General features: G+C 37.8%; 2 protein-coding genes across 4 annotated transcripts; one reads left to right on the top strand and one right to left on the bottom strand.

The window, feature by feature from the left end:
- Window positions 1-586: 586 nt before the first annotated feature.
- Window positions 587-9,652, bottom strand: metap1d (methionyl aminopeptidase type 1D (mitochondrial)). 2 transcript variants are annotated; one of them, XM_041991579.1, is made up of 10 exons: window positions 9,541-9,652; window positions 7,213-7,373; window positions 6,800-6,949; window positions 6,571-6,719; window positions 5,675-5,717; window positions 5,435-5,544; window positions 5,238-5,335; window positions 4,555-4,602; window positions 4,385-4,463; window positions 587-3,266 (listed from the first exon to the last, which is right to left on the bottom strand). In XM_041991579.1, the coding sequence occupies exons 1-10, from the start codon at window positions 9,584-9,586 to the stop codon at window positions 3,182-3,184; spliced, it is 969 nt and encodes a 322-aa protein (XP_041847513.1). In that variant the 5' UTR covers window positions 9,587-9,652; the 3' UTR covers window positions 587-3,181. The 2 variants fall into 2 exon arrangements, with proteins under 2 accessions (XP_041847513.1, XP_041847512.1); XM_041991578.1 differs by having other exon boundaries at window positions 5,435-5,598; window positions 9,541-9,650.
- A 3,472-nt stretch (window positions 9,653-13,124) lies between these two features.
- Window positions 13,125-22,591, top strand: LOC121643942 (calcium-binding mitochondrial carrier protein Aralar1-like). Of its 2 annotated transcripts, XM_041991569.1 has the most exons (19): window positions 13,125-13,187; window positions 13,299-13,364; window positions 14,141-14,194; window positions 15,477-15,622; window positions 16,890-17,005; window positions 17,470-17,609; window positions 17,753-17,899; window positions 18,662-18,800; window positions 18,892-18,985; window positions 19,080-19,164; window positions 19,269-19,350; window positions 19,436-19,594; window positions 19,900-19,952; window positions 20,518-20,598; window positions 20,765-20,905; window positions 21,092-21,230; window positions 21,690-21,848; window positions 21,938-22,028; window positions 22,305-22,591. In XM_041991569.1, exons 2-19 carry the CDS (start codon window positions 13,353-13,355, stop codon window positions 22,516-22,518), a joined length of 2,052 nt encoding a protein of 683 aa, XP_041847503.1. In that variant the 5' UTR covers window positions 13,125-13,187; window positions 13,299-13,352; the 3' UTR covers window positions 22,519-22,591. The 2 variants fall into 2 exon arrangements, with proteins under 2 accessions (XP_041847503.1, XP_041847504.1); XM_041991570.1 differs by lacking the exons at window positions 13,125-13,187; window positions 13,299-13,364 and adding an exon at window positions 13,431-13,753.
- The last annotated feature ends 393 nt before the right edge of the window (window positions 22,592-22,984 follow it).

Here is a 22,984-nt window from a genome sequence, read left to right as displayed (position 1 = left end):
AAATTTATGTTTATACATTAGCCACAGAACAATCTGTCATAGACGTGTATATATAAAGGCAACATATTGTGAGTTGCATAAAGATCATCTTCCATAATTTCATTAACAGTGTGTCTAATCAGTTTGAACAGATAAAGGAGTTAAGATTGGACATGTTGTTTCATGAATTTATTCAGGTCTGTTGCCTCATAGCAAGAGGGTTTGAACCTCGACTGAGGCCTTTCTGTGTGGACCTGCATGCTGTCCCTGTGCATGCATTGATTCTTTATTGTCCCCCAAAGGACTGGCAAGCTGTCCAGGGTGTACCCTATCTCTCACCGAGCAGCTGCTGGGACAGGCTTCTGATCACCCACTAATAAGTAGTTATAGACAATGAATGGATTATAGGTAGATAATATTGGTAATAGCAGCAGACACAAACCAAAATAGTTAAGAACATAAAAGGAACCTATGCCTTATATTTTTCTATTTTATATAAACTGCTAACAGATAGGAAGAATGGAATATAAATACCATCTTTGCAAAAGGTAACATTAGAAATCTTTTTTTTTTTTTTTTTTTAAAGAAGGCAAATGTCACATTTCTGAAAGTTGAAATTTTATTCTATGTACTCCATGGACACAGATGAGGGTTCAAAGAAAAACCTGCAGACCTAGAGTTCAGGAATAAGTCCCAACATGCCGAAAAAGAATGAAAGGTAAAACAGATCACTGACACCTCATTCTGCCACTCCCTGTTCTTCCCAAAATACTCCTTCCTTATCAGTCTCAATATCTTCTACCTGTGGCTTCTATTTAAATCTCCTTCCATACAAACCTTATGTCTTTTTCAGATTTGATGTCAGTCATTCCCTGAAACACGTGTCAGTGGGTTTGAATAGTGATGTTATTTTAGTATTTTTGGGGTGTCTTTTTCAGTTTTAATATCAATTTGATTAGAAGCAAAACAAAAGAACACAAACCTAATTTTTCTCATCTAATATCAAGACTAATAAAATCTAAGGCGTGAATCATTTCCTGGGAGGAAATATTTGAAATCCGGAGTAGATGACCCACCTTTATTTGCTTAATCCTTCCTGCATCACCCATAAACCTTTATTGGTATGAGCACACAAACTCACTAACACATACACACACATGGTGCACTCAAGAACATATTGGCAGGAAATGAAAACACACCCTTCAGTGGGCTGGAATCCAATTATTCTTCCCCTTTTTTCTATAAAACATCCTCTGTTCACCCAGCTCCTGAGTTAGATTACATTAAGTAGAAACAATTGAAAAACATAATGGACATTATGCACCCTGAACACATCACTGGAGGAGAGAAAAAAAAATACTACGTGTTATGTCTGGAATTTATATCCCATTATTGTCCATGTTAACTGGTGAAGTGTGCACCCAACCTATGCATAATCTACAGGAGATTATATTACATTATATGGTGATCAAACGAAGACTGTCACCATTCAGAACAGTAACATTAACCCACGAGTGACGTTTATTAAATGGTGACAGTTCAGTACATCAGTACATGGGCTTGACTTAGATCTGCAAATGTGGAATTTTCCTCCATGACACTGGGCCAGAAATGGTATAAAGCAGGTAAAACATGGTGCAGTCAGGAATGACCACAGTAAAAACGATGCAATACATAAGCGTCTGACAGCGTGTGCTGCCCTCTGCTGGCTACACTTGATAGTACACAATAACACTTAGCAGGAGGTAAATTTCCTGTGGTTAAACCAATGTAGTATTATAAACATTTTGCATTTCATGAACAAAAAGCATAGCTCAAAAGTTCACTAGGTAGTTACAAGTAAAAGTCCGAGTTGTGACTGTCACTAACAGGTCATCCGAGGTATCTAAATGTGGATTTAATGACATGAAGAGGATTACATTTAAATATTTTTAATATTAATTTTATATATTTCAATAGCTTTCTAGGAGAAAACTGAACTAAAAAAATATCTGTATGGTCTAACACAGTTTTATACTTTGTGGTGTTGTGCAGTGGTCCCCCACCAGTATCGTGAAAAACTGCTTATCATTTTGTCTGGGATGAACTTTTTTCCCAATCTGCTTTTAAATCCCTAGTTTATGCCCCTCATTGCTGTAGCCTCTTCAGCACAGCACACAGTATTTTCATAGCTGTTAGATTAAAATCTTAGTTTGTTGTGACTAGATTGACGGACACAAGAATGTCTTGTTTCAAGTAATAACCTTCAACATATTGCACACCAAGGATAAGAACATATCTGACTGTTGTTTCGTGCACATGAATTGCAAACATTCCTACGTTTCTTATGCAGCTGGTTCTGACAACCTACAGCCATCTTATCAACTCTTTGACTGTACTGTCCGAGCGCCAGATAGTTTGAACTTTTTCTACCACATTATAATAATGAATTAGCGTATCAAAAATACAGGTTACCAGATTAGACATGAACTACTCCCTTGCCCACCTCACTACACCACACACTGCATAGATGGAAATATAATGGATGCACAAGTCATTGAGGTAAGGTCTTCTAATTTTATACTTAAGTATATATCTTTTCAAACGTTTCTTACAGTAGATTTTGAAGATCCAGTCACCAATGTGTTCTTATGTTGCTCAGTGTTCATTTAGTTTTGACATTAAACATGCTCCGTACAGCCAAAAAGTCTTGACTTCCTGTGCTCTATGGCACGTCTCAAGTGGGGGTAAGAACCCCAGATTGGGAACCACAGGTGTAATGTATGCTTTGAAACTGTATTTAACCATTAGAAAAAAGAAAGTGAAATAGGAAACATAACTGAAATAGGTTTAGTGGTTTTATTACAGTAGCCGCCATTTTGGTTTATCTGGAAAAACTAGATTGTGGTTTCTGTTCTCCATGATTAACTGTCATTAACCAAATATTGATAAGAAACCTGTGATCATCTTTGTGCAAACAGCATAAATACACCCAACATGCATAAAATCCAACTTAAATAATGAAGCACCAGCAGCCATAATTCACAGCCTCACTGCCTGTAATACTTGGTATGTAATGAAAACCACATGTTGGTTTCCCTTCTAGGTTACGATCTGTGTACTTGTTGGAAATGTATGAATGAGCCATCAGTCCAGTTTGTGGCTTAATACTTTGCATCCTCTATTGATGCTCTGTTGAAGTCAGTGCTGAGATTCAGTCACATCACATATTGCTCTCCTCTGGTAGTTTGGTGAGGATCTCCACTCCATCAGATGTGATCACCACTGTGTGTTCAAACTGAGCAGACCTGTTAGACAAAATGTACAAGTAAGATTATAAAGGCACACATCAAAATTTAAAGTGATATACAATCACTGGAACTTAAAAAAAATTCATTCTAACATATTTTAAAGTTATAGAAATATTAGTTCACATTTTTAAAAATGATCTTTAATAGAATTTTAAGTTCTCCTTGTTTCAGAAAACAACTATTTTGTCCAGAGCTGAGCAGTGCTCACTCAAGTAAGATGAGAACTGCCACTACAAACACATGTCAGGTTCAACCTGAGCTATAAAAGGACCTCATAAAGACTAATGCATGGCAGCAAGGCTACTGCAAAAAAGTGAACTGCTGTGCAGTTAGCAGCCACACCATCCATACTATGCTCCTGGAGTATATAATAAGACTTATGTGAACTGAAGAGAGAAAAAAAGGCTCACTGGTGCCTGCTTTCGGCTGTTGGACCAACAGTGAGGTGCTTAAACTATCATTATGTGTATTACTGCTGATATGCACATTGTCCTTCAATTCATTGAAAGAACTGTTACTGGATATAGATAAAATATTACAGCTCTATATTTATAATGATATCATCATAGGAAGGGCTGCTATCTCACACAGAAATCCACAAATTGTATATATTTTTAAAATCCTTAATAAGATGCACATTTTAAGTCATTTTATAGTTTTTTTTTTTAATTATTATCATTAAGGGTGAGAAGACTATTATAATAGACTATAAAACAACTAACCAGTTACTGATTTTATGGATATTTCAGTCAGACAAGTTGATGAATAAAAGCTTAATGGAGCATTGTTGTCTGGCAGTTACGCTCCAATTCCATCACTACGTGCACATGCATAGTTTGTAATCAACTGAATATTGAAGTGAATGTGTAACTATATTCTATCTTTTAACCAGATCTTACAGGTGGACGCTGGGGTGGCGGAGGGGCTCAAAACAAAACCAGATCATATGCAGTGATCATGGCAGCAAGCAGCAAACAGTAAGGGAGGAAGTGTGCAGCTTAAATAGACTGCCCAGATTGTTTTGGTGTGCTAAATAAATAAATGAATGGATAAATAAATAAATAAATACACACACATATATATATATATATATATTTTTTTTTTGCACCACAAACCTTTTATCATCAACTGAAACTGCAGTCCACTTGTCCTTTAAGATTCTGAACTCCACAGATCCCTCCATCAGTATGGGCTCTAACAAGGTGGGATTCACAGATATTATAAACCTCACATTCATACGCAGTAGCATATTTATGTGCTACGTAAAAACTATACTGTCACTTGCCTATTGTGAAAGCCATCCCTTCATCCATGGTTATGTTATTGTCATTGGCTGAAAATACAGACATCCTTAATTAGACTGTACCCAGGCACACCCAAGTAACATATTTTTGTCAAATAGATTTGTGATGTACAGCAAACACATGAGAGATGTGTACAAGGGCAGAAGCTCCTCTTCAAATTAAAGTTCATGTAAGAAACAGAGCTGTTTAAAATAATTACGTGTGAGGGCTTTAAACTGATTTATTACATTTCTAGTTTTCTCTGCAGTACAAACAGAAATCACAAGCATGTGTTGTAAAAATCATCTCACCTCTGCTTTCCTCCCCAAAGGGAAAAAAACAGGTGCTTGACTTATTAACTGGAATTTCATTACTTAAGATAAACTACTGACACTGAGCTCAGACAGCCCTTATTTGTCTCAATTGAATGAAGAACTACGATACTTTCCAGTTGTTATATAAAGGTTTTATAAGCATCTACAGTAAGCCAACCTCTTTAGGAAACATCCTCACTGTCTGCTGTTCCACTCAAACTCACTTGAAGCTTCTCTTGATTGTAAAAGAAATTCAATCTTTACAAGGTTATTTTTTAACTTCAAATAATAAACAGTATAAATTTATGGACATAAACAAATGTTTATGTATGAGGACCACTTTTTCAATCTGATTTGAGACCTCAACTTACCGTGATGCCAAATCTCAGGATGACAATGAAAGTAGGAGCCTATTCCATGTCCAATGAAATATGGACACACTTGAAAGCCATTGGCTTGGGCTATTTCACTGTCAGGAGAGGAGAAAAATTAGTCATCAAAAGAAAAAACAGTGTGTGAGATCATGTAGTGTGTACGTATCTGACGTAGGTTCATTGTGTGTCCATACCTGATAGTGTTTCCTATAACACAGAGCTCTGCACCTGGCTTGCACACAGTGATGGCCTCATCTCTGCAGCGCCTGGCAGTCTCCACCAATCGCTGCCCAGTCTCATCCACCTGACCAATCAAAAAGGTTTCTGAGGTATCACCATGGTAACCGTCCAAATACACCTATTATGAAAAGGCTGAAGTCAGTAAAGTGATATTTACAGTATTATCTATGAGTTGCTTTAAAGCATCGACTTACAGTAACATCAATGTTGATGATGTCCCCATCTTCAAGTTTCCGACTGCAGAACAAAAGCATTTTAAAAGACATATGGATTATACAGAGAACTCCTGATATTTTTATAATTACAGCTTTTATTACACAACCACAGTATTAGCTTATATAACAACATTTTTTATATATATATACTTTTAATGTACTGTATGCAAGATCACATAACTGTGCATCCATTTATTCTATTTTCTTTTCTAGTTTTCCAAATTCGATTGATTTAAAATTATTTAACATTCCTCTGCTTTTTGACCTAATTTCATTTTTGTAAAAAAAAAAATTACATTTATTAGGGTGGGAATTTTTAGGCACGTCATGATTTGATTCATTTATGATTGAGATGGGCACAATTATAAAACGATTATTGATGCGTATTTTTTTCTTGAGCAATGACTTGACTACTACTTGCTGAGTGAAACATGTAACATGGTTTCTCATGTTGTGACAAACAAAGAAGAAAAAACGTGTTCATCTGTTGGTTAGGGCTAGATATCAACACCAATTCTCATAATCGATACGATTTACAACAACCTGCTTTTATTCGATTTGGATTAAATCCAACTCAATTTGATATTGATTACAGATATTTATGTAACATCACCAATTTTTCTTGTATATTAAAGACATTCTCAGACAACTACTTTTATAAAATAGAGCCTTTTTACATGATCATCAAACTGAGTTATATGTATTGATTCAGAATCATCCATGTCGACATCACACTGCATCTAAAAAAAACAAAAAAACAAAAAGCAAACAAACAAAAAAAAAACTCTTTTCCCCACCCCCAGTGTTTAACAACAGCAAAAGAGTTTTTGGTTTTTGAGTGGACAAATGTAGTGAGTGATCTTCGGCCCATTTACCTGTCAGGTATGCCATGGCAGACCACATTGTTCACAGATGTACACACCGACTTGGGGAAACCCCCGTATCTGAGAGGGGAGGGGTAAGCATTGTGCCTAATCGTCTCCTGGTGTACAATGAAGTCTATTTCATCTGTTGTCATGCCAACCTGAAACCAACAAAGTGTAGCTGTGTTATTTTTGATTGTACTGAAATAACAAACAGGACTTGAAGTGATTAGGTATTTACTTTCAAACTGCGCCCAGCTAGTAGCAGTATGTGTCTGGCTAGCTGACATGCCCTGGCAAGGCCTTCAATTTGCTCTTGGTTTTTGATCTCAATGTAGTCCGGCCATTCTGGGACCAGTCCAGTGCCAACATAGTCAGGTCGCACAATGTGCTAGACACAGGTAAGAGATGAAAAGATATATTACCAGGTGGGTCACAGTCATGACAAAAGTCCTACTAGTTTATTTCTGACTCAACACTTTAAGTTGACTTAAATGTCTTTGACAAAAGAGTGTTTTCCTCAAGTGAATGTGTAAGTATAAAATGGAATAAAATTACTTCAATAATGGTTTTAATCTAATTTAAATTGACAACATCCTTTGTTTAGGCCCGAAATCCTCCAATTTGAGTAATTTTTTGGGAATGGAACGCTACCTTGGGAACTGCGTAAGCCGGTCGTACAGTAGCTGGATGAACCACATTGTGAGAACTTTTCCACTTCCTCCAAAAGAAGCGACGGTGTTGCTGACATAGAAGAGCTGTGGGGGGACTACAACTTCGTAGACAAGAAACTCTTTGCAAGATACCTCCCAGTCCTGGGAAAAAAAAACAAAAAGTGGTTTTCTGGAATTGGCACTCATCAATGTTCTCTTTGTGCAATTGTGTTTTTTTCTCTTCTTCTTCTTCTTCTTTTTTATTCTGTGTATTTTGAGAGGCCTGTAAAAGATTGATGACTGATAAAACAGCATTTAGAACATTCAAGCCCTAAATGACACGGGTAAAATTTAGAAAATCTGGTGTCAGTAACACTCATTATCCAACCACAGGATGGCAGGTGGAAGTTGGAGTTTTTATATTGGGGTGCAGCTTTTAACTTGTTGTTTTTTAAAGTATCCAAGCTCTTTCTTGTAAATACTGAAACATCCTTTAAAACTGTTGGTGGTTGGCATTTCTCCTGTAAAACCTACACATAAGAAGCTCAATCACAACTTTTAAACATGCGGTTCTTACAGCTAAACTGAGATTTTGTGCTGATTGTAAAGCATCTCAACACTTGTTCTCTTGGATTTAATGTCCTCCTGCACCAAAATGAGAACAGTTTTTTCCCTCTAGCTCAAAATAAAAATTAAAAGTTGAAGGTTATGGAATATACTGTTTGCTTTTAATAGCTAAAATGATGCATAGCTGTACATACAGTATGCACACACACACAAAAAATATATATATTTTTTAATTATTTATTTATTCAGTTGTGATGGAAAGCATGAACTGAAGCTCCTAAACATTTATGAATGTTTATTCCCAATAAAGCACCTTAATTACTTCTGCTGACTACGGTTCAGTGCTAAGACTCAGACTGATTTGTATATTTCACACTCTCCACTCTTATTCAGCCTGTCCTCTTTTCCTCTTGCTTCTTGTTCTTCCTCATTTATCCAATAACTGCATGAGTTCAGCTCTTTTATTCGTATCCTCTCACACAGAAAGGGCCCTCCCCCTTGCTTGTTCTCACAGGTCGCACCTTAAAGCAGAGGAATCAGAAATCCTCAGTGGGGCAGGTTCTGACACCCCACCTGAAAAGCGTTCAACAGGATCAAATCCAGCCTTGATCGCACCATCAATGGAGTCAGCATCTACACCAAAACAGATGTTTCATGTAACCTTTTCTTCTTATTTTAGTGGTAGTGGACTTTTCCATTGGAGCTAATGAGTTAAGTTATTTTCAATCAAGATCTATAATTTATTTGTAGCTTTGAAAACAAAAAAAAATTTAAAAACACAGAAAAATCAGCACAATTAAAACAATTAATTTGTGTCCTGATTAAGTATTTACACACTATATGAAAATTAAATGAACATTTTAAAGCTGGCGCACAGAAGCTCCTGTCTGAAGGTTGAGTAATTTCTGAGAACTAAAAGATAAACAGCAGGTGGCACTACTGAGGCTTCAAACCTGCTAAAAATATTAAATATTTTTCAGTGGAAATTGCCGAGGTTTAGGTCATCCAAGAAGCTTTATCTGGTCACCACTTATATTTGTTTGGCCAGTGGACACAGATGGAAGAATAATAACTTACTCTGAGACGGTGACAAGACTGAAATACTGTTAGTCTAAAGGCTAAAAGGGACTATCAGCTCAAAATACACAGCAATCTGACTTTCTGAGTCAAACCAAAAATGCCAAACCTCGGCATTACATTCAACTCTGATAAAGTATTACGATCCATACAAAATAGCATAAGAACTAATGCCACTCTAAATGTGGCATTAGTAAACATTGCCAAGGTCCAGCATCCCCTGAATTGGTATGATAATTAATTGATTGGTTTGAGATGCATGCTTTTATACTTTTCTTTTTTTATGTTTCCAAAAAATTCAACTGCAACTCTTTGAAAATCCTTACCAAACCGCGTGAGAAAGAATGCAACGCTGGCGCTGCTGAACTACTGCACCCCTGCTCAGTGGCACAGACAGCACAGAATCACCAGATAGACTGTTTAACTACTGCTGTATTTTCAGGAAGTGGGTCACCGTCAACTCCTCACATAAATACTCGAGAGTAGACTGCAGCGCTGTCCATGCACGTTGAGTAGAGCTAGCTAAAAGCGGGAGACAAGGACGGTCCCAGTAGACAAACTACTCAAAACTCATTCACGTTAAAACGTTTGTGCGAAATTACTCGTTTTTTGCCTTATGTACGGAGTCATCAGTCAGGCACTAAAGCAGAAGACTAAATGTCTGCCGAAAACTATAATGTAGTACCTGTTCTGGCTGCAAGTCCAGCTGTACAATAACCCACCGCCGCCATTAAATTGTTGTGGTCACGTGTTGCAGGAGTCCATGGTCACATGACATTTGAATTTCCTTCCTGTTTGGTGAAGGAAACTGGCAAGTGTGCTCTGTTGGCACGTTTGAGGCCATATCCTGGACCTGGTTACTATAAAAAATGTTTATATTTCCTCTATGCTGGTTACTGACTCCTTCTTATCTGACCATTTTTGTATTTTGTGTGATTTACCTACTCAGAATCTATAAGCAACCTGGTTCTCGGTCAAGAAGAGGTACATTAATGAGAGATCAAGTGCTCAGTTTATCAAGGCCAAAGCTATGTTGGCAAATCCTAATAAACTCCTGTCAGGTTTCTGACCTCAACACAGCCCTGAAACAGCAACGGTTAAACTATTAAATGCAATTGGGTTAAATACTGATTCTGGTGAAGTTATCAGTTCTGGTTCTGATGGCTCTCAGCACTGTTTGATATTGTAGATCACACAATCCTGGGCTGGACAGCTGGGTCGGACATCCTAGAGCAGGGCTACTCAATTTGGTCTTACAAGGGCTGCAATCCAGCAGGTATTCATTGTATTCCTGCTTCAACATACTTGACTCAAATTAAGGAGTCTAATTAAATGGATCTACCAGCCTATCAAGTTCTGGACAATTACTCCTTAATTTGAGTCAAGTGTGTTGGAGCAGGGATACATGGAAAACCTGCTGGATTGTGGCCCTCATAGGACCAAACTGAGTAGCCCTGTTCTAGAGTGGTCTTAAACTGGTTCAGGTTCTATTTAGATGGTCAGTTATTTTGCTAATATAGGCAACTATCTGAGCGATTGGCTGTGACTTGTGGAGTCTCCCAGGGGCCAGTTTTTGGACCTCATCCACTTGAATGTTCCCTTTTGGTCATATATTGTGAACTTAAATGTCAATAATCACAACTCAAGCACAGCTACAGAGTAAAAGTTTTGTCTGACCAGAAGAAACTCACACACGCATTCATCCCCAGTAGACTAGACTATTTTAACTTTTGATGATTTTGACTTTAGTCTTTTGATTGAACTTCCCAAAAAGAGCATTAAACTGCAGCTCATCCAGAGTGCTGCTGCTAGAATGAACACAAGTTTAAACATCTTTAGACTGGCTTCAAACTTTATTTTATTTATAAAGCACTTTTCATGCTGAAGGCAACACAAAGTGCTTTACATGATTAAAAAAAAGCAATTCCTGCATATTAAAAATAAAACAAGCCCTCAGGTTCATAATTTAGAAGAAGGTCGAATAAATAAGAAGGTCAGAGACCATTAAGACATTTATAAACCACTAAAAGAACTTTAAAATCAGTCCTTAACAAACGGAAGCCAATGCAGCGATTTTAAAACTGGTGTAATGTGGCTTCCAGTCAGCCATAGATTAGATTTTAAAACCTTATTGATGGTTTACAAATCCCAGATCTGTTTAAGCCCAGAATACATCTGTGATATGTTCAGAGAATATAAACCTAGCCGAGCTCTTAGATCCAAGGACTCATCCAGACCAGAGTGCAGACTAAACATGAAGAGGCAGCATTTCGCTGTTATGCTGGAAAAAAGTGGCACAAACTGCGAGTAGAGATTAAACTTTCACCAACTGTAGAAAATTTTAAATCCAGGTTAAAAACATTCCTTTTCTCGCGTGCCTTTGCATGAAACCTGCCCAGTATTTTTTAGCTTTTCTAGACAGTTGCTTGCTCTTATTCATTTTAATTTATTTATTTTAAGCGATTTTATTACAACTATTATGATTTTTGCACATCTTTTTAAATTATGGTTAATATTATTTTGTTTCTCTTTGTTCTTTTATGTAAAGAACATCAAAATAATCCAAATGGTTTTATTCCTAAATCATTTTACTTAATGAAATACAGTTCGGGACATAATTTAAAGAAAGAAATCATCTGTATTAAGAAGAAAAATGCCAGTTAAATAATATTTACAAGTAAATTGTTAAATTTTATTTACAGTCTATAATGACTGTGTTGACACCTTAATTGTGCCATTTAGCAAACATTACAGAGAAGTGTTAAATTAAATCTACTTTCAGGGAATATACATAGATCAGCCAAAACAAACCTGAGTAGAAAGGACTGAACCCAAAATTCCAGATGCTTTACACAGAGACCCCTGGTAGCCACTATCTCTATGCATTTATTGATTTTTTTTTTCTTCTTCTTTAAAAATGCATGTAAGTGTGAAACTGTTTTGGTAATAAGTCAGTAATTAATCACTCATGCCTCCACTAAACAAGCTATATAAATATGAGATATGCTCCGAAGCCTAGAAAATGTTTCAAGCTTAAGCTTTTTTCCCCACAATTTACTATAGCCAATATTACTGTGTAATAGTTTAATTATTTCCTAAACTCTACACTTAACACCTTAATAGGAAATTTCCTCTTGTGGGAGATGACATTTACCACCATTTTTAAGCAAAGCTACGTAACATATGCAATAAATTAATGGCCAGGCAGTAAACAGTTGAAGGCCACAGCCTTATCAGTCAAAACAAATACTATTGATACCCTTTATAGACACTTCACTGAGGTCAGCAAGATAAACTCTAACCTACTATATCAACAAAGTGCTAAAGAAGATTTTTTTTTAAATCCTAAAAGTAAAATAAATAAATAGAATAAATAATAATAATAATAATGTATTTATTGGATACTAGGACTGAGCGAATGAGAACTGAGAAGTAATTTTTTTCTTAATGAAAAAGAAGAGTCCATGCAAGTATTTTCAAAGAAAATATTTTGACTTGGCATTGGAGAAACCCATATATTTTTATCTGATGATAAGTGATTTATATTAAGTGTGCTGCTGTGCTATTAGCAAGCAGCTATTAATCAGAGTAATAATAGACAATAGATATAGTTGTAGCATAGTAGTACATCAGCAGATGTTGTAGTTGTAATATATTACAAATTCATTTACAAAAATATTTGGGATGCTATTCAACTTATGTAAACCTTACAACTGAAATGAAATAATAATTCTACAAAAAAATGTTGGGACTCGGAAGTTTTATTAAATCATAATTTGTTGCCAGCACCATAGTTTTAAAAAGTCTGGACTGGGCCATATTTACAACTGTGCTGCATCACCTCCACCTTTATACCGGCGACTTTAATATCAGCTCCTGAACATTTTGGAACCAACTTTGTTGTAGTTTTGGTTTTATAAAGCATGACATGTTTTTAGTCAAAGTTAAGTCAGGTCAGTTTCTCACCAAGATCCTAAACCATGCAGTTGTAAAACAGGAAAAATGGGTTTAGCGTGGTCTCGCTGAAGTAAACAAAGTCCCTGAGGGGAAAAAAACAGGCCATGGCAACATATAGTGCTGTTTATATTCTTCAGTATAATTACTGTCCTCACATATGTAAAGTTTTCCATGCCATTTCCATGATAGTTTACATGAGTTTTTTTAGTCTGTTGCTGTCACATAAAGATGCTGTATAATTTCTTGGTTTTGGCATCCTACAATGCTCCAACTAGTAACAACTAGTAAGACTAACCGGAATGACAATAGTCCGAGGTGTTGTAAGAATTCCGCGTTGCGCAGCCAGGTTTACATCAGCTTTAGCGTGTGAGAAAGGTAGCTTACGTGTTTATCGCCATTGACTCTGAATATTAAATGCTGTTCATTGAACCGAAAACTAAAATTTGTGTTCTGTTGGTTGAGTGTTCTGTTTGGTTTCTTTTCCAGACCGGCGCGTGGGTTCAGCTCTGCTCGTTCACTGCGCGTGACGTCAAAACCAGCATGGCGGTCAAGGTGACTTGGGCATCGCTCTCTTAGCGATTTTCAAACCTATACATTACCGTGTGTGCATGTATTCTGTTTATTTTCTTGTGTGGGAGTTACTGAAGCCAGGCTTTCTGGTCCTGTCCGGGTCGGGTGTCTCTGATGCGACATACTCCGACGCTGTAGCATCACTGGGCTAGCTGCCGCTCGACGGTGGCTGGCCTTGATAAGACATCTACAACCTCGAAGTTAGCGAGATAATGCTAAAAAAAAACAGCGATTAGGCTTTTTATACGGCGGTGATTAAAAAAAATCACCGCGGCTATCTTAAGTGACAGTTTTTCGTTGCGGTCGCCTTTTTTATCTGCTCTCACCCTCTCGCTTTTTGCTGATGTAACGCTTAACATATGATGGCAACGGTTTGTGTCCTCTTCATATGAGTAGTTTGTGCTTGCTAGCTGGCTACCTTAAAACACTAGTTTGGTCGTTTGTATGTGTTTTGCTTGTTGGCTGGTTGACTTTTAAGCTAGTTGCCTGGCTTGTTCACGGTTAGCTTTGATCGTGTTCATTCCTGACGCAGTGACTTTTCTCTTTATTACAATGGCTGTTTCAAGGAGACATCACCTCTAACCTGTGTCATTTTACTTCATCTTTACCCCGTGCACCGCCTGTAAAACTTGAATGAGTCACCAGATTGTTTAATCATTCAAGTAGTTAAAGGCTATACTGTCATTGTGAAAAGATGTCTACGTGTTTGTTCATTGTGTTATTTATTTTTTATTTTATTTTATTTTATTTTATTTTAGGTGCAATCTACCAAACGTGGGGACCCAAATGAGCTAAAGGCAATTTTCCACAAGGTAAAACTTTATACAGGTTTCTGTTCACACAGTCAGCATTAGTTAATGCTTTGGTCAGTGTCCAGTTGAACACACTGATCAGATGTATTATTGGTTAAAAATCTCTCTCTCTTTATATATATATATATATATATATATATATATATATATATATATATATATATATATATTCTTTTTTTTTAAAGAAAATTACTAATCTCTGGGTTTGTTTTTACATGCTGGGAAAATTTAGTGAGTTCATCCTTCAGTAAGCTTTGCCCTGTTTTTCTTTTTTTGTTTTAGAGGTGAAAACATAACTGTGGCCTACACGTGGAGAATCAACAATAATTAGAAGCAGTTTGTTTCAATCCGTGGCTAATATTTAAAGAAAGATGGAATATGCTTGTTTCTCAGTCTGCTTGGCATGTCAAATTTTACATTGTTTTTTAAGCTCTGGTTTTCTCTTTAGTCTCCTTTAAGCACCAGAGATTTCGAGTTAGACTTGTTGCATACCAGAAGATGTATAGTTGCAGCACTCTGTTTGATCATAAGATGTACTGAACGTCTGCAGTGACAGTAGACTGTGTTTACCTACACTTTGCTCTGTCATCTGAATGATGAGTGACCCTCTGTGTGATAGTCATGTGGGCCAGTGGTTTTAAGTTGCGTAGGTCAGATAGCTGACAAGCTGAAGCCAAAAAAAAAAGTGTATTTTTGTTTGCAGATACCTGTACAAGAATAAATCTAAAATGGCATGCTGCACCTGCTGAATCAGTTACTTCAGTTGCTGAGATGCAGCATGAAAAACCAGCACAGTTAAGGGCTGTGAGTACTAACAGATGGATGGCTTTATGAACCATTACCCTAATAATTAGATTTTATCTTAGCCGTAACACTTTTGATAAGAGTTTACGTTCACAACAAAGTCACAAACTAAAAGATGACAGTCCTGATTGCAAACATAAAAACTGTTTGTAATACTCATTCTTGTGATTTTAAGTCGAAACAAAGATTTTGCACTGTGCATACTGCACAGTTATGCTTCTGAACACTAACCACAAATCACTGGTTAGGGCTCTTTGAGGATAAGAAACGTGTGCAACTTACTCACAGAAATAATTTGGTGTTTCATATGTGGGCTTGATTCCACCCCTTGATTTTTTTGTTATTGTTGGTCATTTGTTAGCATCAAAGAAGTAATTGTAATCTATTCGATTAGGTTGCTTTCAGTTGAGTTAGGACAAATTAGTCCCATGTAAGATTATCCATGCTGATGCTGTCACCACCCCCCCCCCCCCCCCAGTATGCCAGTATTGTGGACAAAGATGAAGAGAGGTTTATGACCCCAGGAGACTTTGTCCAGAGGTTTCTGGGACTACACACACAAATTCATCACAACCCCAAAACAGTCCAACTTATCGCTGCTGTAGCCGACACCACAAAGGACGGGTATGTACTAACGCAATCAGTTCACTGCTTATCATCAGCATTCAAACAATTCATGGAGCCATCTCACTACTTGTCATTAAAGCTACATTTAGATAAGATAGCACTTACTGTGGTTGTCGGCTCCTCTACTGTCATATACACACAAACTGCACATGCATGCCATTAATATGACTTAGTGTTTACATCTATTAAAATAAAAGTTTATTTTATTCCTTTATATCATAGAATGAGTCCTGCTTTCTGGCCCTTCAGTTCATTAAAAAAACACACACACACATCTGAAAATGTGTGTTTGCAGTCTGTTTATACAGATGGTGAATAATGGTGAAATTTGCCTCCATGTACTCACAAATTGTCTCATTTGTGTTTGGTAATAAATAGTGTGTAAAGCTGCACAATATATCGAAAATTTACCTCCTTTGTTGCAGACGCTGCTGAGCATTCATGCTCTGTGCTCATCAGTGGTGAATCAAATGGTCTCTTACTGTCTAACATCAGGGGACACAAGTTTAATCTCCGCTGCCACCTGCAGTACAACCACAAGGAGCTGTAGACGAATACAGCAGACGTTTTGTGTATTGCGAGTCCTAATTACCTCATATCTGCCAGCAAGGACAGTGCTGTGGATATCTGGACTGATGACATTAGTGGTCCACTGTTACTGACAAGGGCATCTTATTTGGCGTTATCAAAGTTATTCTGTTTTTCACATTAGTCATCGGTCCATCTGCTTTATCTGACAGAAACTGCTTCAGTCCACACTGGAATATAAAACAAATCTCCTTATAATTTATCATAAGTTGGTAAAAAAAAAAACATCTTCAAACTTTTGCAAATGGCTGTCAATTTTCTATTTTATCTCTAGTCTTTAGGCTGAAGGACACCATAGTACATTATCTGTTTATGTTGCTGACCATAGTGTTTTCATTACGAAGAAGAGAAGAGTTACAAAAAATCTAGCATTAGCTAAAATACGCTACTAGTGTTATTATAGCACAAGCTTTAAAGTTCAGTTGACACGTGTGCATGAGAGTTTTGCTAGTGGAGCTCCATGTGAGAAAACATCAAAGCAGCAGCTTATTATTAATTATATATCACGGATCATATCGACATCACAACTCTTAACTGTGTTATTGCATATCATATGCTTTCCTGATATTGTGCTACCCTAATAGTGTATGATGTAACCTTTGCTTAAATTCATTCATGTCTCCAATTAAGTGCTAAACATTTGAAAGCTTTTTGTCCCATCTGCACATTATTGCAGGCTGATCTCATTCCAGGAGTTTCTTGCATTTGAGTCAGTGCTGTGTGCACCAGATGCCCTCTTCATAGTAGCCTTTCAGTTGTTTGACAAGACTGGAACTGGCACCATTTCCTATGGTATGGACTATTTGTGAGTGTGTGTGTTTGTTTAGTTTCTTCTAGAGATTTTGGTTAAGTTTACAAATCATTCTAAATGCTTTGTTTTTTATTTGTATATTATATATATAAGTACAGAAGGACTGGCGAATTCATTTTAGCAATCTGAAGTTGTTGAAGAAAACAGAGTCTCTCCTCACTTTGTTAGTTCCACGTCATCATCAGCAGTTCACATGTTTTCCTGCAGTGGGGAAATTTCCTGTCATGAAATTGTTAACCAGATTACTCATTGGGCTTAGTCACTGCACATGGATGGATATACATAATCTTGTGCACTGTTTCATGTTTTTCCCCTTCTTCTCTTACTTGTCTATTATACATACCTATTAACTTTTACCTTTATTTTTATAATGTGGTTGTTTTTTAATTTGTTCAGAAAACAATTTTTTTTTTTTTTTTATGTAATGTGTGTATTTCTGCTGCAGAGAATGTCCGAGACATCTTCAGCCAGACCACAGTGCATCACCACATTCCCTTCAACTGGGACTGTGAGTTCATCCATCTGCACTTTGGGCACGACCGCAAGAAACAACTTAGCTACCTTGAGTTCACCCAGTTCCTTCAGGTACATCCAGCCACATAGACACTGATTACCCAGATTTTCTCTCTCTCTCTCTCTGTTTCTCTTTGTTTTACTTTGTTTCTACATTACACACTGCTTTATTTAAAAAAATTTTACACTCAGCCTTGTGCTGCCATATTTTTTAGGAGCTGCAGTTGGAGCATGCACGTCAGGCGTTTGCTCAGAAGGACAAAGGGAAAAATGGTGCCATCTCTGCAATGGACTTCAGTGACATTATGGCTACAATCAGGCACCACATGCTCACACCCTTTGTGGAGGAGAACCTTGTCTCAGTGAGTGTTTCTGAGCACGATGCAGAATATTGATTGTACACACTCAGCTGAGGCAAATCCTCATCCGCTTACCATCTAGGGTCAGCTTCAAAAGACATTAGTGGTTATTTTCAGCTTGGACCTTGAGAATTCCTTATTTTGCTAATCTTTCAAGCCATGCTGAGACTATAAAATGTTCACTCACTTTTCACATGTGAACATTCAAGGGTTCTAAGAGAATTTTATCTAGGTTTTTCTACATCTCAGAAGGACACTTTCTGCTAGAGAGATGCTCTCCTGTTTGCACATGTTCATTAAGAGATAAAGGCAACCGCTGTCTGGAGCCTTTAGAAGGCAGCGCATGATTCAGAAATCAGGCTGTGATTTCGTCATAACGAAAATAGCAAATAGCGGCTTCCTATTGTGTTGATATGAGTACTGCATGCATCGGTACATATCCACAATAGCAGGGATCAAGTAGAAAGAAGCATACAGATCAGAAAAAATTAAGTGAACATGTGCTTTTGTCCAAGGCAGCCACAAATGCTCCCCATTTTTTGTTTGCATGGTCATACATTGTCACGCCCCCCTTACGATCTGGTCATAATAAACATAAAAAACAAAACATAAAAAGTAATTATGCAGATGATTCATTTTGAATTTATTCAAGTCCCTATTGGTCAACATTTAAATATATAGATCTTGACCTAAGTTAGAAATGGAACAAAACAATTTTTTATTCACAGTGGCACCTGAACATGAATGATTTTTCTCCCCTACCAGGCTGCCGGTGGCAGCACTTCTCACATGGTCAGCTTCTCTTATTTCAATGCCTTCAACTCCCTCCTGAACAACATGGAGCTGATCCGCAAGATCTACAGCACGCTGGCTGGAACACGGAAGGACACACTCGTGACCAAAGGTGCACACATTATAGCTTTCTCTTTGTTGTAAACATCTGTCTTTTTGTCGAATTTTTCCCCTCCATCTTTTGTCTCTGTTTCTTTCTGCAGAGGAGTTTGTTCATGCTGCCAACAAGTTTGGTCAGATCACTCCCATGGAAATTGACATCTTGTATCAGCTATCGGGCCTGCATTCTCCCTCTGGGTAAATCTCAGCCAGAGAGCATCTGCCATGTTATTATCTTTAAATACCTCTCAAATGTTATGATGATGTAGATGAATAATTAACTGTTTTTCAGACGTCTGAACCTTGCTGACATTGAAAGGATAGCTCCGTTAGAGGAGGGATGTCTGCCCTACCACCTGGCTGAAACTCAGAAACAGGTGGGATGCTTGTAGCTGGCAGTGTGAGCAAAAGTATCCTTAGCTGACGTTCTGTGTTCCCACGTAAATGCAGGACTTTTGTCACATCCCTTGTTTTCCAACAGTCCCACGGGGATGTTTCCAGGCCTGTGTGGCTCCAGGTTGCAGAATCGGCCTACAGATTCACTCTGGGCTCCATTGCTGGAGGTTAGTTATCTGTGACACAAGTTAAACCTGCCTCTGACATAGCGTTTGATGGATTTTACTCAGACTGACGATATGTGTTTGATAGCCACCGGAGCAACGGCAGTGTATCCTATCGACTTGGTGAAGACTCGAATGCAGAACCAGAGGTCTACAGGATCCTTTGTTGGAGAGTTGATGTACAAAAACAGCTTTGATTGTGCAAAGAAGGTCCTTCGCTACGAAGGCTTCTTTGGCTTCTACAGAGGTAAGCAACATAGTTTATTTCATGATCTTGAAATTCATTCAGCACAGAAAGTTTTATCACACATTTCACATCAAAACAAAACCTTCAGGCTTTTAAAATGTTCTTTTTAAATGGATAATTTTTTTTTGTACCCACTTCACTTAATTGAGGCTGTCTGACATCCTTCAAATGCCATTAATTAATTTTCCTCTGTTAATGCTCTTGTTTTTATTGACAATCTTATTTCTTTTTAAATTCTCCTCTCATGCTCCTGTTTGTCCAGTATTTCAAATAAAAGTCACTCAATCTGCTGTGATGCCCTGCAGGTCTGGTTCCTCAGCTCATTGGTGTGGCACCTGAGAAGGCTATAAAACTCACAGTAAGTACTTCTCCTTACACTTGATATTCACTAAGTTTTGACCAGAGAATCCTTGTATGGGAAAATACTGGGAAACTAACGCCAGTAATGTACTTGTTCCTTTAACCACACACTCGTGTAGGCAGCTGGCTTTGTTGTGGGTCTAATTTTTCACATGCTTGGCTGTGCTACCAGAGCATCCACGCTGAGGTATACCAGCTCAGAATGTACAGGACCTCTCTTTTGCAGGATAACAATAATTTTAAAGTCAACAGCATTTACTTGATAAGATCATGTTAAAAAAAAAGCAGCTGAGACGATCTCATAGACTGTATAAAAAGCCCCATATCTGTTAATTCCAGGTTCATGTGAACATGTAGTTATGTAATATATTAAGTATATTTATGTCTGGAACAGGAGTGTGAAAAGTGTAACTGTTCAATAATTTAATGAAAATGTTCATTTGGGTCTTAAAAACTAAAGATGGTGTAGATTGTGTGTGTGTGTGTTTTTTTTGTTTTGTTTTTTTTTAAGATGACTCTACATTACCATTAATCTTTTGCCTACATGTATTTGTGTCCTACAGATGAATGACTTTGTAAGAGATAAATTCACAGAGAAAGATGGCACGATTCCTTTATTTGCTGAAATTATGGCTGGTGGATGTGTAAGTACCAGGTTCCACACTTGTTAAGTCCTGTCTGTGAATACAATTAACTCCAGACAAGTTCATGTAGATACGATCACTCAGAGTTTGTATTCTTTAGTTAGGTTAGCTACATACAGGAGCAAATCGATATTATATATTTATATGAAATCACTTATTTATTCAGGCTGGAGCCTCTCAAGTGATCTTTACCAACCCTCTGGAGATTGTGAAGATCCGCCTGCAGGTAGCAGGTGAGATCACCACGGGGCCTCGGGTCAGTGCTCTCAGTGTGGTTCGTGACCTGGGCTTCTTTGGTCTCTACAAGGTAATAACCCTCAAAACACACCTGCAACTGTTGATTAAGGTTGGAGTAGTTGAAGCAGGAGTGCTAACAGTTTCTTGCTGTAAAAGACTAAGTGGCACTCTCTCTCTTTGTTACTGATAAATACACTTTCCCTTAGCACCTCTATGTCAGTCTTATTCAACTGTTTGTTTTAATGTGTCTGTTCAGGGTGCCAAAGCTTGTTTCCTAAGAGACATCCCCTTCTCAGCAATCTATTTCCCAGTGTATGCTCATATCAAGTCTCAAATGGCTGACGAAGATGGCAGACTGGGACCTTTGCAGCTTCTCACTGCTGGAGCGATTGCAGGTAACTTCGAATGATGACCCACAACACCAGATGCAGTCGGCACTAAGTCACTGTTTTCCCCTAAGTCTTGGGAAAAACTGCATTCTCCTATTCAGCACCTTGAGGATGTAATAATCTACAGAAAGATCTTAAACTAGAAACACTTATGTCCATAAATGAATTTAAAGCTTCCATAAAGAATGTGGTGATGGAGATATGAGCTTGTTTTTTTTTTTTTTTTTAGATGTTTTTATGACTATGTACTTGTTGTCTTACTATGAAAATGTAAATTATTATAATATGTATTCTGCATTTACTTTGTGATTTGGTTGCTACCTTGGCCAGGTCTCTCTTGAAAAAGAGATTTTGAATCTCAATGGGACCTCCTGGTTAAATAAAGGTTTAATAATAATAATAATATAATGACTAATTTAATAGGCATTTTATTAAAGAGAGGGAGGGTGTCTTAACTGTTTCCAGGTGTGCCAGCGGCCTCTCTTGTTACACCGGCTGACGTCATCAAGACACGTTTGCAAGTTGCAGCAAGGGCTGGTCAGACCACTTATTCGGGAGTCATCGACTGCTTCAGGAAGATAATGAGAGAGGAAGGCTTCAGGGCTTTGTGGAAAGGAGCTGGAGGTATTTATTTGTCAGTTACATTACAGTGTTTGTTGTCAGTCTGTAAGCACATTTAAACCACAATGAGCTGTGTTTCTCTTTTATTCCAGCTCGTATGTGCAGATCCTCCCCTCAGTTTGGTGTAACTTTGGTGACTTATGAGCTCTTGCAACGGTGGTTCTACGTTGACTTTGGAGGACAGTAAGTAAAAAGATTTTATTATTTAAAACAAAAAAGAGCTGTTCAGCTATTTCTGTATTCTTTACTGAAACTAAGATGAAAAATATACTTGAAGAGGGTTTTGGGAAACACCCCTGAGGATGCTCTGTCAGGATTGAGGATTCTGTAAATTTGAAAAAATATGAGCACTTCATCTTCAAGGATCCCAGCACCATCTATAAAATAGAGTTCCAGTCTACGGTTTAAATGCTGGTATTTTTGTGGATTTAGTGACAACTCCTGCTTTCTAATTTGCAGTCGCCCAGCAGGATCTGATCCAACGCCCAAGTCTCGCATCTCGGAGCTTCCTCCCATCAACACGGACCACGTCGGAGGCTACCGCCTGGCTGCAGCTACTTTTGCCGGAGTGGAGAACAAATTCGGCCTTCACCTTCCCAAGTTCAAATCATCTGGTGTGGTTTCCATACATCATCCAGAGGCAGGCACTGCCTCACCAGTTCAGACGCCATAGAAGTCTACGTTTCTTATATCACCTCACCATCCTTCTCCTCCTATACCAGGGGCCAGACACTTAGATAGACACTTAAAAAAAAAAAGAAGAAAAAAAAAAAGCACATGGTTGACACCTCACATAAGGGGCCATTCATTTAGGAACAAACAGCAGGAGCCGAAGTGTTCTGCAGGGTGAAGGTGATGACTTGCCAGCTGTAAAGGTGGATGCTGGCTGCAGCTGTTAGACCACCAAGCACACAGCCACAGGAAAGGCGCTCTGGTTTGTCTTCAGTGGCTGTGTGCTCCTGGGAACTCCATCCTTTGTGTTCTTCTCTTGAGCATTTGTGTAAAACTGAACCTTGGACACTCCTCTCTGTCTCTCATGAGTAGATGATTCATTCTGTTTTCTGTCTGATACTCAGTACGAGTAGGACTTCTCTTATGGGACAGTGGGCATAGGAAATAATAGATTGATCTGCACAGTG

Source organism: Melanotaenia boesemani, chromosome 8 (assembly GCF_017639745.1).
Source record: "Melanotaenia boesemani isolate fMelBoe1 chromosome 8, fMelBoe1.pri, whole genome shotgun sequence".
NCBI lineage: Eukaryota > Metazoa > Chordata > Actinopteri > Atheriniformes > Melanotaeniidae > Melanotaenia > Melanotaenia boesemani.
This window is presented reverse-complemented; position numbering and strand designations above follow the sequence as displayed.